This window comes from Talpa europaea (genome assembly GCF_964194135.1).
Source record: "Talpa europaea genome assembly, chromosome: 6".
Classification (NCBI taxonomy): Eukaryota; Metazoa; Chordata; class Mammalia; order Eulipotyphla; family Talpidae; genus Talpa; species Talpa europaea.
The window spans coordinates 114,020,164-114,032,901 of NC_140072.1; the positions used below are offsets into that span (position 1 = coordinate 114,020,164).

The window sequence follows — 12,738 nt, forward strand, 5'->3', positions numbered from 1 at the left end:
GAGAACAATCAAGGTGATGAAAATTTTTTTCAGGAATAAGTGTGGTGAATAACTGGAAATAGTTAGAAAAGACAAAGATATAAGAAATTCCAAAAACACATGTGAAAAGAGTCAGCAATAGACTTGTTAACCATGTCTCTAAAAGCTATCAATAGAATGAAAACTTAAAGACTGACAAGGAGACATTTTATTTGGTTTTGCTTTGCTGTGTGTTGTTGTTATTTGTTTTGTGTAGACACGGGGTTAATATCTTCATGATTCTTCCAAACCTGAAATTGTGTATCAGAGACCTAGATAATCAAAAAGACCTGTATTTAAGTCCTAGTTTCACTACATAGTAGCTAATAGACTTGGCTGGGTTTCTTCAAACTTTCTAAGCATCCCTTTCCTCATCTTCAAAACTGAAACAATATCTACCTCTTGGTATTTAAGAGAGAATTGAGTTACTATGTAAATTCCCTTAGCACAAAATCGGACTTATAGGTATTCAGTGAATGTTAATTTTTTGTCTACTTTCTTCCTCTCTCTACACCTAAAAACATAGTCTCCACTTGAAGCAAAGAGACAATCCTAGGGTGAGATTAACCTACAAATGGAAACAGACAACTATTTAGATAGGAGGACTGAAGGGCTAGAAAATAGTAGTTTGCGCTTGTAGATATTGATACTATTCTGTAATAATTTTGCCTTATAAGATCTGGTTTGTCTATTGTTTAAAGTGTATGCCACTGGCATTCAAGGTATATTTTAATTTCAAAAATCATACATTGAATGATGCTAAAAGTTTGCTTCATTTAAAATCCTTTAAAATTTTTGAGCACTTAGAATATGGACTGGATCAATTGAATCTACATTTTTCCTTTGAACTATTAATCATGTTAGATATGATAATGATGTTTTGGTTTGTTTTGTATTTGATTTTATCCTTATCTGTTTAAAATTTCTTACTGAGAAATTTACAAGAGAAATGATTTGTGTTCTGAAATCTGCTTTAAAACATTTCCAAAAGACTGGTAAGGAAATAGATAAAACAGTGTTGACAAAACAATTAAGCAGTTCCTTAAACCATTACCATGTGACCCAGCAATTCTAGTACTGGTTATGTACCCAAATGAAATGAAAATATATCCACATAAAAATATGTGCATGAGTGTTCACAACTGCATTATTCACATTAGCAAAGTAGTGAAAACAACCCAAATGTCCATTAGTTGATGAATGGACAAACAAAATGTGGTATCGCCATACAGAGGGATATTATTTGGCTGTAAAAAGCAGTGAAGTCCTAATGTGTGTTTTAACATAGATGAATCTTAAAAATTATGCTAAAAGAAGTCAGCCACAAAAGATGACATATTATGATTCCATTCATGAGAATGGAATATCTACACAGGCAAAAAGGAGACAGGAAATGCTTTGGACTTGGCAGTTGGGAGTAAGGTGGGATATCAGAGTGATTTCTAAAGGAATCAGGGTTCTTTTGAGGTGCTGAAAAGGTTTTAAAATTAATTATAGTAAAGGTTGTGCGTGTATCTTTGAATATACCAAAAGCCATTGAATTATACTCTTCAAATGAATGGCTGCCTGGTATGTGAATTGTATCTCAATAAAACAATATTGGCAAAATATGATAATTACTAAAGTTGGGCAAGAGAAATGAAAGCTCAATATGCTGTGTTTATTCTCTTTGTATTTTTGAAATTTTCCATAATAAACTGGTTTTTTTGGGGGGGGGTTGGTGAACATTTTTATTTTATATATTTCTTACATCATTTTTCATTTTTGCACTATGTATGCATTTTCATCTTGGTTATAGTCCCCATACAATTCCCACCCACCTTTTTTTTATCCTACTCTCTCCGCCTCAGCCCTCCCCCCATAGTGTGTCTCTGGTTTATAGTTGCTCGTTGATTTTGATTTTTACTTTATTATAATTAGTCTTTTTCCTGGTCCCTTTAAATGCTTTCTTCAGTGAAGTTTAAAATATCCAAAATATGTGTGTATGGCTTCAAACAAAACTGGTTTTTACCTTGTGTAACCACAACTAGAAATGATGCACAAAATCATCTGGCTTATTAGTCATGATACTATGTTATCCCTACATAGAAACACTTACGTTCAACCTCCCATAGAACATAGTTTGCATTATACTAGTCAGAGTTATTTTCATCAAGAAATGCCATCTATGTGTCTCCTTGCCAACATCTTTGCAGAGTTTACAACTTTCTGCAATTTATTGGCATCAACTATGCAATAATGTTAAGCAGCTGCTTCACAGTTGAGCTGTTTTAATGTGTCACCACTATATGCAAATTGTTTATATTAAGTATGTGCTTTTGGATTCAAGAGAGCAATTTATCTCTTTCATGGAGATTGTTTGTACAATAAACATCATCATTATCATCATCATCATCATCTGGAATTTTCATTAGAATGTCCTTGCCCTTAACTCTTCCATTTTAAAGAGTAATTATTATACAGCAATGTAGTTTTTATTGCTTTGTTTCATTGCTTTGTATAATCTGATGCAGTTCTACACTAATACTTTTTTTTAAAGATTTTATTTATTTATGCATACAAGAACTGGAGTACAGGCCAGAGGTGTGGGGGTGAGAGGATTCACCAGAAACAGAGTGGGAAACAGAACAGGCAGACTGACCAAAATACACTGCTGAGGGGAGCAGCGGGCGAGACAGGAGAGGTCTGCTGCGCCATGTGGGTGGCTCCCTGTCCAGGGATCGAACTTATGCTACAGTGGCTGCGGATAGCTTCATAAGTTGCATCTTAACCCCGCGCGCGCCACCAGGGAGGCCCTACACTTAATACTTTTAATGGCTGATTGATTCATTCGTGAAGTTACTATAATTTCCCTATGTATTTGATATATACTATCATTTATAACATGTATACTATTATAGATTAACATATGCTGTATCATATATGAAGTAACATAATTATAATATATACTGTTATGTATTACGTATGTGCTATACCATACAACCATGAGAAATGTCCCTTTCCATACATAATGGTGTTATTATAGCACACAGATGTTGAATCCATACCTTTCACCATAAAGCAGGATAAACTTCAAACAGACCAAATATCTGTTTTAAAAAGGAAAGAAAAATAGGAGCCTCCCTGATGGCGCAGGGGTTGAAGACAGCGCTGTCAAGCATCACCAGCCGCTGTAGAACAAGTTCAATCCCAGCTGGACAGCCAGGGAGCTGACCCACATGGCAGACCCCTCCTGTCTAGCCCACTGCTCCCCTCAGCAGTATATTTCAGTACATCTGCCTGTTCTGCTCCCCACTCTCTGGTGAATCCTCTCAGACACACACACCCCTGCACCTCTGGCTTACACCCCAGTTGTTGTATTCATAAATAAATGAATCTTTTAAAAAAAAAAAAAAAAGGGAAAGAGAAGAAAAGCAAAAAAGTAAGTTGAGGAAAATGGAAGAAAACATGGGAAGGTATAAAATCAAAGATTGACATATTCAGCCACATCAGAATCAGAAAGTTCTGCATAGCAAAAAACACAGAGCAAAAAGCATAAAAAAAGTCAGATCAAAGATAAATCAGGGCAGTGGGGGGATTGGAAATGTGGGACTGTCACTCATCTTACAAAAGGCTAATATCTCTAACATGTAGAAGTTCCGTGAAATGAGTAAGAAAGTGACGAATCACCCAATAGAAAAATGAGCCAAGAATATCAACAGAAAAGGAAATACTTCTAAATACACAAAAAGTTGCTCAACCTTACAAATAGGAGAAATGAAAAATAAATGTACCCAAACACTTATCAAGACTGGAAAAAATCCAAAAAGGTAACATAGGCATACAGTTTATCAATTAGGAAACTGAAGTTCATTGAACCAGAGAAGATTGCTAATGTGTACACAATGGATAGTGAGAGTCAGGAATAGGTGTCTTTGACTTCTAACATAATACTACAGTATTTCCAGTTCCTGTGCTTGGCTTTCTGTGTGCTCAGCATATGATGGTAGCATGGATACTATTTGATGTTAAAGTGGAAATTTGTTGAAATTTACCATTGATATAAAAAGAACAAAATTTGTTCTTCAAGTTATTTTAACATCCGCTATAGCTATATTGTCATAATAGGAATTTTGCAGAATTTTATTGCTTTAAGTATTTTTTTAAAGTAATTGCTTTTAAAGTTGTTTACCAGGGTTTCAGAAACCCTGCTAATATTCTTTAATACTATCAGATAAACAAAACTCTACTATGACAACACCCCAAGTTGGGGTGATCCTGGTCTAGATAAGCCAGAAGACATGTGCAATTCTCTTATGTTATCTGACCAGCATCAGGGATAACCTGTTCCTGTAATTTCACCTCTATCAGCAGCAGAGGGAATCCAAAGTGAAACTAAATTATGGTCTTCTCTAGAGCACTTAGGGACCAAAAGACCTCTGGGTAGTGCACCCTCAACTCCTTCCTCATCCTCATTGTCTGCTTCCCCCTCCCCCCAGCAAGTGCCATAGGCTAAACTCTGCTTTATCTTATTTATCTATAGAATAATAACAACTTGTGTTGGAGGTAATTTTTTGTTATTATTTTATCTTCATGCCAAGAAACAAAAGTTATGACTAGTGTAAGGAGGTGCTTTTAAATAGAAAGTTGTTGTTTGATAGGCAGGAGACTATCATCTCCACTTTCCCTTTTACTTATCTTGGTAAATAGAACAGGAACTGAAATCGACTATAACACCAGACATATTTAACATTAAATCAGTAGTTATATACTTCACCACAGGGGAGCATATAAATGAAATAACAATTAGAAAGCAGAGCGAGTCCTCAAAAGATTCAAATAATAGTGTATCACATTAACAGTGTCTGAAAGTGTACACATTCTAAAGAGCATAGGCCAAGCCAACCCCAAAAGGAGAAAACAGATTCTGGCACCATTTCTTCTAGCTCCTCACTTGGCCCGAAGATTTATTAAGGCTCAGGGCTTAACCTCAACAGCTCTGTTTTAAAATACCCACTCAAGCTAGATGATTCTAAATAGAACTAATGACAGCCAAAAAAAAAGGCCTGTAGGAACTTGCTCTGACATGGAGCTGATGTCTATAAACAGATTAGTAGAAGGGAGAACATCTTTCTATCAACATAACTTTTGTATCTTGGCATGAAGATGAAATAAAATAATAGGAAAAAATTACCTACAACACAGCCTAGCACTGTTCTACAGGTAATAAGCTAAAGGATAGTTTCGTTTGTCTCTCCATATATTTGCGTTTGATTGAGTCTGGTGACTAATGATAAATATCCACTAAGGGGATTTGACTATGGGGAAAAGGTTTGACTACGGGGGAAAATTAAAGACAAAACAGGTTTCAAGAGGCAATGAGTGAAATTTTTGATCTAAGTTCTTCAAGAAATTTAGCATAATTCTTAGCTCAAAGACAACTGATACTAATAAAGCCAACTTTAGTTTTCATCTGTGAAAGAAAAGGAACTAAAGGTAAGACTAGGGAATAATATGGCTAAAGATATTGACGCTATATTAAACTTACTATGTGAATTGATTATTCAAGCAAGAAAAAGAATTTTTCAGTTTTCCCCCTAAAGCCTTATGTAAGATTTCAAAAGAAAATGGGAATATTTAAGAGGCATAAGAGATAAAATTAGGTGTTTAAATAACCTACTCAACAAACATATAGAAAAACTACAGTGGAAAGTGGTGTCAGCAATTCTCACATTTGAAGGTCTGTTATAATCACATGGGGATCTTCAAAAATTACAAAGCCAAGGTGATGCTGCAGCCTAATTCTCTCATAATCTCTGGGGTTGGGACATAGGCATTAGTCTGTTTTGAAGCTCCATAGATCTTTCCACTATACAGAAAAATTTGGGATTCACTAGACTATGGATATGTAATATATTATTTATCATACTACAAGTATTGTTTGAGATTCACATGCCTCATTATTTTACATTAATATTTTGTCACAGCTTTACTCATTTATATAGTATAATTACTTCCAATGATTCTTCTACTTCTAAAATAAAAATAAATGTAACATCAATCACAAGTCTTCTTGCAATGATCATACTTGACATTTTCTTCCATTTTCACATATCAACAGGAATTGGCAGCAATGAAACAGATTCTCGCTAATATGCGTAGTAAGCGTTCTGAGAACAACTTACTTCTTACTAAAACGGAATCAACAAATGTGACAGAAAATCAGAAATCAAAGTCTTTGAATGTGCCCAAGGAACATGAAGAAAATATATTTATACCCAAACCAACACTCTTTGTAAGTACAATTTTTTAAAAACTTAGAATTTTGATCTCTGATTTTCACTAATAATTTTATTTTCATTTCTTTCATGTTCATTTTCAATCAATTTTAACAGCTTTATAAGGGCAGTAAAAATCTGTATGAACCACTTTTCTTAATGTATATATAATCTATCTTACAGCTGATACTTGGGTTTTACATTTCTAGTTAACATATTAAACTTGCTTAAAAATTAACCCTAATCTAATGCTTAACTCCTCCAGTCTTCAGAGACTAACTATAAAGGAATCAAAAAGACATTTTGTGTAATTTTTTAACCTACATGAGAATGAAAGGGAAGCAAAACATCATTTGCTCCTCTTGTTTGTAAATGGTATATTAATATTTTGCTCTAACAGTTTCTCATAAAGAATAAAACCAACCATTAATAAAATGCTAACTAAAACTCTTAACAAAACAATTCTAACTAAAATGCTAGCAAAAATTCATATAATGCTATTCAAGATCAATGAGATGCAAGAGATTGCTTGATTATTACATAGTTTCAACCTTTTTTTAAAAAATGACAGAGTTACATACAACCTAGAAGAAGTGGGATAATTATTGCCAGAATCCATGTGACAGTAGTGGAGAACACAGGAAGCCAAGATTGACCAGCCTGTATAAAAGGCAGCTGAGTTCATGAATCTTCTCCCTTACTGATAGATACATCACCTTCCCTTCTTTGCACTCTGTGTTTCTGCTTGGCTCATAGTTTCCACTTCCTCATTAATTTACTCACATTCCCTTGTCTTGAGACATATTTCTGTGCACCCTTTCTGCATCTACCCTCTTATAACCTAGTAGGTTCTCCCTGTATTTTCCAGGCATAAAAATCTAATTGGTGCAGCTCATCCTAATTAGGTTATACCTCTTTGTGTGTAAGGTTATTAGCCTGGCTACTGAGTGACTGGCCTTACAAGTGAGCCTTGAGATTAATCTTGGAGAATGTCTAGAGTTTTCACAGGTAAAGATGACTGTTAGAGAGAAAATCCAAGGACATACAAAGTACAGTATTCACATATTCTTCCCCAACTGTGTTCCTTTTCATTATTTAAAAACCAATACCTAATATATAAAATTAAAAAACTAAAAAAAAAAAAATTGATACCTAATATGTGTCGTCTATATCTAGAGACTTTTACTGTATTCTTATGTGTGATGTTAGATATTTCTCTATCCATTAGAGAAATGAAAGTAGATAGGATAATCTACTTTTACTATTCTGACAAGTGGAATAGTACTTATCAGGGACTAGGTGAATGGGGGAGTTATTGTTTAATGGGTACAGAGTTTCACTTATGCAAGATGAAAAGAGTTCTATGAATGTATGGTGATAATGGTAGAACAACAGTATCATTGTATTTAATACCACTGACATGTGTGTGCACATAAAAATAGTTACATTAGAGCCTCCCTGGTGGCACAAGGGGTTATATCTCAGAACTCTGAAGCTATCTGCAGCCACTGCAGCAGGAGTTTGGTCCAGCTAGGGAGCTGACCCACATGGCGCAGCAGACCTCTCCTGTCTCGCTGGCTGTTCCCCTCAGCAGTATATTTCAGTAGATCTGCCTGTTCTGCTCCCCACTGTCTCTGGTGAATCCTCTCACCCTTCCTCCACACTTCTGGCCTACACCCCAGTTCTTATATGCATAAATAAAAAAAAATAAATCTTTTAAAAAAAAAAAAAAAACAGGGCAAAGAAACTCTGTTGATAGATTAAAGAGTCTCCAGCCCCTCCCAGCCTGATGGGCTGAGATCAGTAGTCCATCATACCTGTAACACTTTCACATCACATTTGTTTGGAAGCACTGGTCTCAGGTCTTAGTGTTGACTCTAGATTCATCTCACCAAGGTATATGCAGAGCTCATGACAAATAGCTATGTACATTTACATTTTTAAAAATAGTATATTTTCAACGTCTAATATCAGGAATACTAATTGCAAGCTCTAACTGATGTAATTGACTAGTGAATTAAAAAAAACAGAAAAAAATAATAATTTAGCTAGTAAGGTAAATTAGCAGTAAGGAATTTCTTAGTGAGTATGGAAGTATAGCAGGGAAGATTGAATGATTTCAGATTGTCTCTCATTTGGCAGGAGAGCCAGGTCAACTATCCTCAACTCATTTAAATTGGCACGGTGTATAAAAACTCATAAATATTTATTTGATTCCCAGCCTATATCTTTTTTAGAAAGCATAGTAATTACATCTTCTGTATATAGCCTTTTTTTTTCTTTTTTAGAAAAGTGGCAGTGACTAATCATTCATAGATTCTTTAATCTCCATGACTTTTTCAAGGTATCAGGAATAATCCACTAAGTTTATTGTGTCTGCACTCACCAGTCCTCTTTCTTACTCACTTTTAACATACTTTCTCAGTATGTTATAATCCCCAAGTTATATATTAATGTTTTAGTTCACTGCTTCTAGATGAAACAAAGGTACATAACTTATCAGTTATTTATCTCCAAAATCACATTGTAACAGTAGATTACTTCTGGTAGTTTCCAGTTAATTCTGTAATTTGTTTCTACTGAAGCTTTCTGAGCTCTTTCCTAAATCATACATAAAAATCAAAGCAATGTTCCCAGTATAAAAGATAATGCACATCCTTTAACATATGCCTAATATAATGTTAAATATGTATAACTCTATAATATACATAAAAACTATACACCATATGGAGTGTTATCACTGCTGCCCCCTGAATTTGATCCCGAGCCGGGGAGCTAACCCACCAATGGTGCACAGCCCTCTCCTGTCTCACCTGCTGCTCCCCTTAGCAGAGTGTTTCAGTAAACTTGCCTGTTCTGCTGCCCAGTGCCTCTGGTGGATCTTCTCACCTCTGGCCTGCACCCCACTTCTCTGCCAAAAAAAAAAAAAAATTACATTGTCATTACCAATTAATAAACCAGCCGTTTGGCTTATACTTTGGGTTTTTTTTTTTTTTTTGAGGATTTATTTATGCATACAAGAACTAGGGTACAGGCCAGAGGCATGGGGAGTGAGAGGATTCACCAGAAACAGAGTGGGAAACAGAACAGGCAGACTGATGAAATACACTGCTGAGGGGAACAGCGGGCAAGTCAGGAGAGATCTGCTGCGCCATGTGGTTTGCTCCCTGTCTGGGGATCAAACTCATGCTGCAGAGGCTGCGGATAGCTTCATAGGTTGCCGTCTTAACCCCGTGGGCCACCAGGGAGGCCCTACTTTGGTTTCTTTTGAATTTGGTTAAACTCAGACACCTTTGAATTCCCTGGTAGATAAATCCTGTCCTTTTCCTGTAATTTCCTTACTTTGCCTTGGAGGTTTCTTTCACCTTTAAAATGCTAAGGACTTTGGACTTTCTTTTAAAAGAATGATCTACTGAAGTACTTTGACGCAAGTACTTTGCATTTTAGAAAGATAAGCTTGAAAGGATTGGGGATGATGACTACAACTGTATTGAAGAGGAAGTCAAATCAGAGCTAGGAAACTTTTAGGAATACAGCCAGAAGGGATGAAGGTTCAAGGTAAGCCAACAAAGTGAAGATGGGAACAGAATGAGGAGTTTCAAAGATTTTGATAAAAATTAAGGACTTAGTTTAGAATGAATGTAGTAAGTGAAAAGAGGTAAGATGAAGAGGTATTAAACATTACTAGTTTAGACGACCGAGCAGACCAAGACATAGAACATAAAGGATTGAGGGAGTTCATTTTGACAGACAGACTTTTAGTTGCCTGTTGGGCCCATTGTGTGAAGTATTTATAGCTCAAATTAGCAGTTGTGTGAAAATGGGTGTTAAAGGAGTGAGAGTGCTCTCTGGGTGGTAGCTAAAACTGACCAGAGCATGGAGTCAAGAGAAACTCATTGATGGTGTCCTGCCAACATTTTGTGATCAGCTATAACATATAAAACAATATAAAAAAAGATGAAATGATCTATCAAATTTCTCTACATGCCTATACTTATATGTGTGTGTAAATTTAGCAATGTTTTTTCATAGTTTTATGCATATATAAGTGGGAAAACAGTCAACTGCATATTTAATTTATTGAATAAAATAGAATGTTTTGATTGCAATCAGCACCTTTTATAAAAGATTTTGTGTGCTTTATTCTGTAACAGTCTACTTCCCCAGGCTTTTTTTTTTTTTTTAAGATTTATTTATTTATGCATACAAGAGCTGGGGTATAAGCCAGAGGTAAGGGGGGGAAGGGTATGTGTGGAAGGATTCACCAGAGACAGAGTGGTGAGCAGAACAGGCGGATTGACTGAAATGCACTGCTGAAGGAGCAGCGGATGAGACAGGAGAGGTCTGCTGCGCCATGTGGGTAGCTCCCTGGCTGGGATCGAACTCGGAGCTGCGGATAGCCTCATAGTGCTGAGAGGTAACCCCTTGCACCACCAGGGAGGGCTTCCCCAGGCTTTTTGTAACTACTCTGTACAGCATGGTTCTTTTTAGATTGAAACGATGGAGCAGTGAAACCATGGAGCACTCTGATAAATACTTAGCAGTTCAGGAGATCCAAAGCTCAATGATTTGGATCTAGTATCCTTCAATTAATGGCTATCCATACATAGATAAATGAGACAACTAAAAAGAGGCTTGTCCTTGATTTTTTTATAATTCCTTTGAAAACAGAATCAATTCATAAAACACCTCTGTAAAATATGTTGAATACAAACTGAGTCAGAAAACACAGATGTTTTCTACAGGTGGGAAAGTATTTCTGACAAAAGACAAAATCTTTGCCCTGAGGGTTCTTTTGCATTAAAAGCTATTACTTATTGTAATTTTATATAAAAAGCCCCAGCATATGTAAGTACTGAGTCCTCTGAATTATCTGTCTAAGCATTTTACTTGACTTTTTTCCCCCTTTCTCTCTCTCTCTCTTTTTTTACAGACCAAAAAGGAAGCACCTGAATGGTCTAAGAAACAAAAGATGAAGACCTAGTGTTTTGGATAGATTTGCCATGTCATTATTTACTCCTGAAAATCTTTTTTTGATGAATGAAGAAAATTTCAACTTAATCATGTACTTGGCAATTTTTAAATAACTGAAGTTTATTTTAACTGTTAAATCAACAGATTTCAGCATAATAATCAAAATGTATAAAGTGCAAACAATTGTATACTTTATATTTGGTTTTATCTTTTTTATTATGAAATAAATATTGTGTACTCTGATTTAAATTTTGGAACTTTCACAGTTCTTCCATGCATTTTAAAGTGTATGGTTTATAAATATTTTTGGTTAGTTGTTATATTAATGCGTATGTTTTTTAGCTATATAAATTCCTAGTTTAAATGCCATAACATAAATACCAAGACATCTTACTTTTTTTTCCTAATACAGAACTATTTGGGGGAGTCTACTAGAAAGCACTTCAAATGATAATGGTATCCCTCTCCTGACTTCCCACCATAGTAGGGGGCTTGAGGGAGTCTTGATCTATCAGCTTTTCTTTAAGAAAAAAAAAAGAATTTAGCATAATTTTTGCATTGTTGTTCAGACAAGTTCATGGATAGCAAATTTATTCTAAAGATTTTAATGTACAGTGATAAAGGACTCTAATGTTTAAAGAATTTTATGATTCTTCTAGCAGTTCTTACTAAATTAATAGGATATAGCCAACTTTTTTAAAAACAAGGAAATGGTATCTATGTGTTTTATTGATTCATACATACTTTCATTCAACAACATTCAGATTATGAATTGTCTTCATCCTTTTCTCAAAGAGCCCTGAAAAAATAACTATGTGATTGCAAACACCAGAGGTAAGATTTTATTATTGTCCTTAATACAGGAATTTCTTAAAGTGCTTATCCATAATGACCCAAAATACTGTAAGCTCACTATATCATATAGGCTGTGGTTGGATAATCAGGACATTTAAAGAAGAATTCCCACATTTTGGGGTGAAGTTGTTAATGAGCCAGATTCCCTTTCATTCTGAGATCCTGAGAAGGTAATGATGTGCAAAAAAGAAAGTAGTTTACTGTTAGTCATTTTTAAATGTAACAAGTAGAGTAAATGCTGCAAAGAAAGACTTCCTGAGACTTAGAGTTCACCAGACAAAGCTACTCAGCTTGCTAGCAAGAGTGCTTAGGAGGTATCATTTACTTTGGTTGATTTACAAGGTTCATAGTCCAGTCCTCAGCTTTACAGGCTCAGAAAATTAATTTTATTAATGTATTAAAGGTGACATCTTTCAGGACTATGCCCATACTTACTGTGCTATAAATCATAATGTATAAATTTTTTAAAGATTTATTTTACTTATATGAGCTGGAGTGTAGGCCAGAGGTGTGGGGGTGGGGGCGCGAGAGGATTCACCAGAGACAGATTGGGGAGCCTAACAGGTGAATTGACTGAAATACACTGCTGTGGGGAGCAGCGGGCGAGACAGGAGAGGTCTGTTATGCCATGTAG

At 35.4% G+C, this 12,738-nt stretch overlaps 1 protein-coding gene across 1 annotated transcript in view; it reads left to right on the forward strand.

The window, feature by feature from the left end:
- PIBF1 (progesterone immunomodulatory binding factor 1) overlaps positions 1–11,259 on the forward strand; it is a gene marked incomplete at both ends in the record, with an annotated part of 161,289 nt that extends 150,030 nt beyond the window's left edge. Inside the window, 2 exons of the mRNA XM_084235697.1 lie at positions 6,119–6,292; positions 11,209–11,259. Coding sequence (XP_084091823.1) covers positions 6,119–6,292; positions 11,209–11,259 — 225 coding nt within the window. The remainder of the gene's footprint in view (positions 1–6,118; positions 6,293–11,208) is intronic.
- Between the last annotated feature and the right edge of the window lie 1,479 nt (positions 11,260–12,738).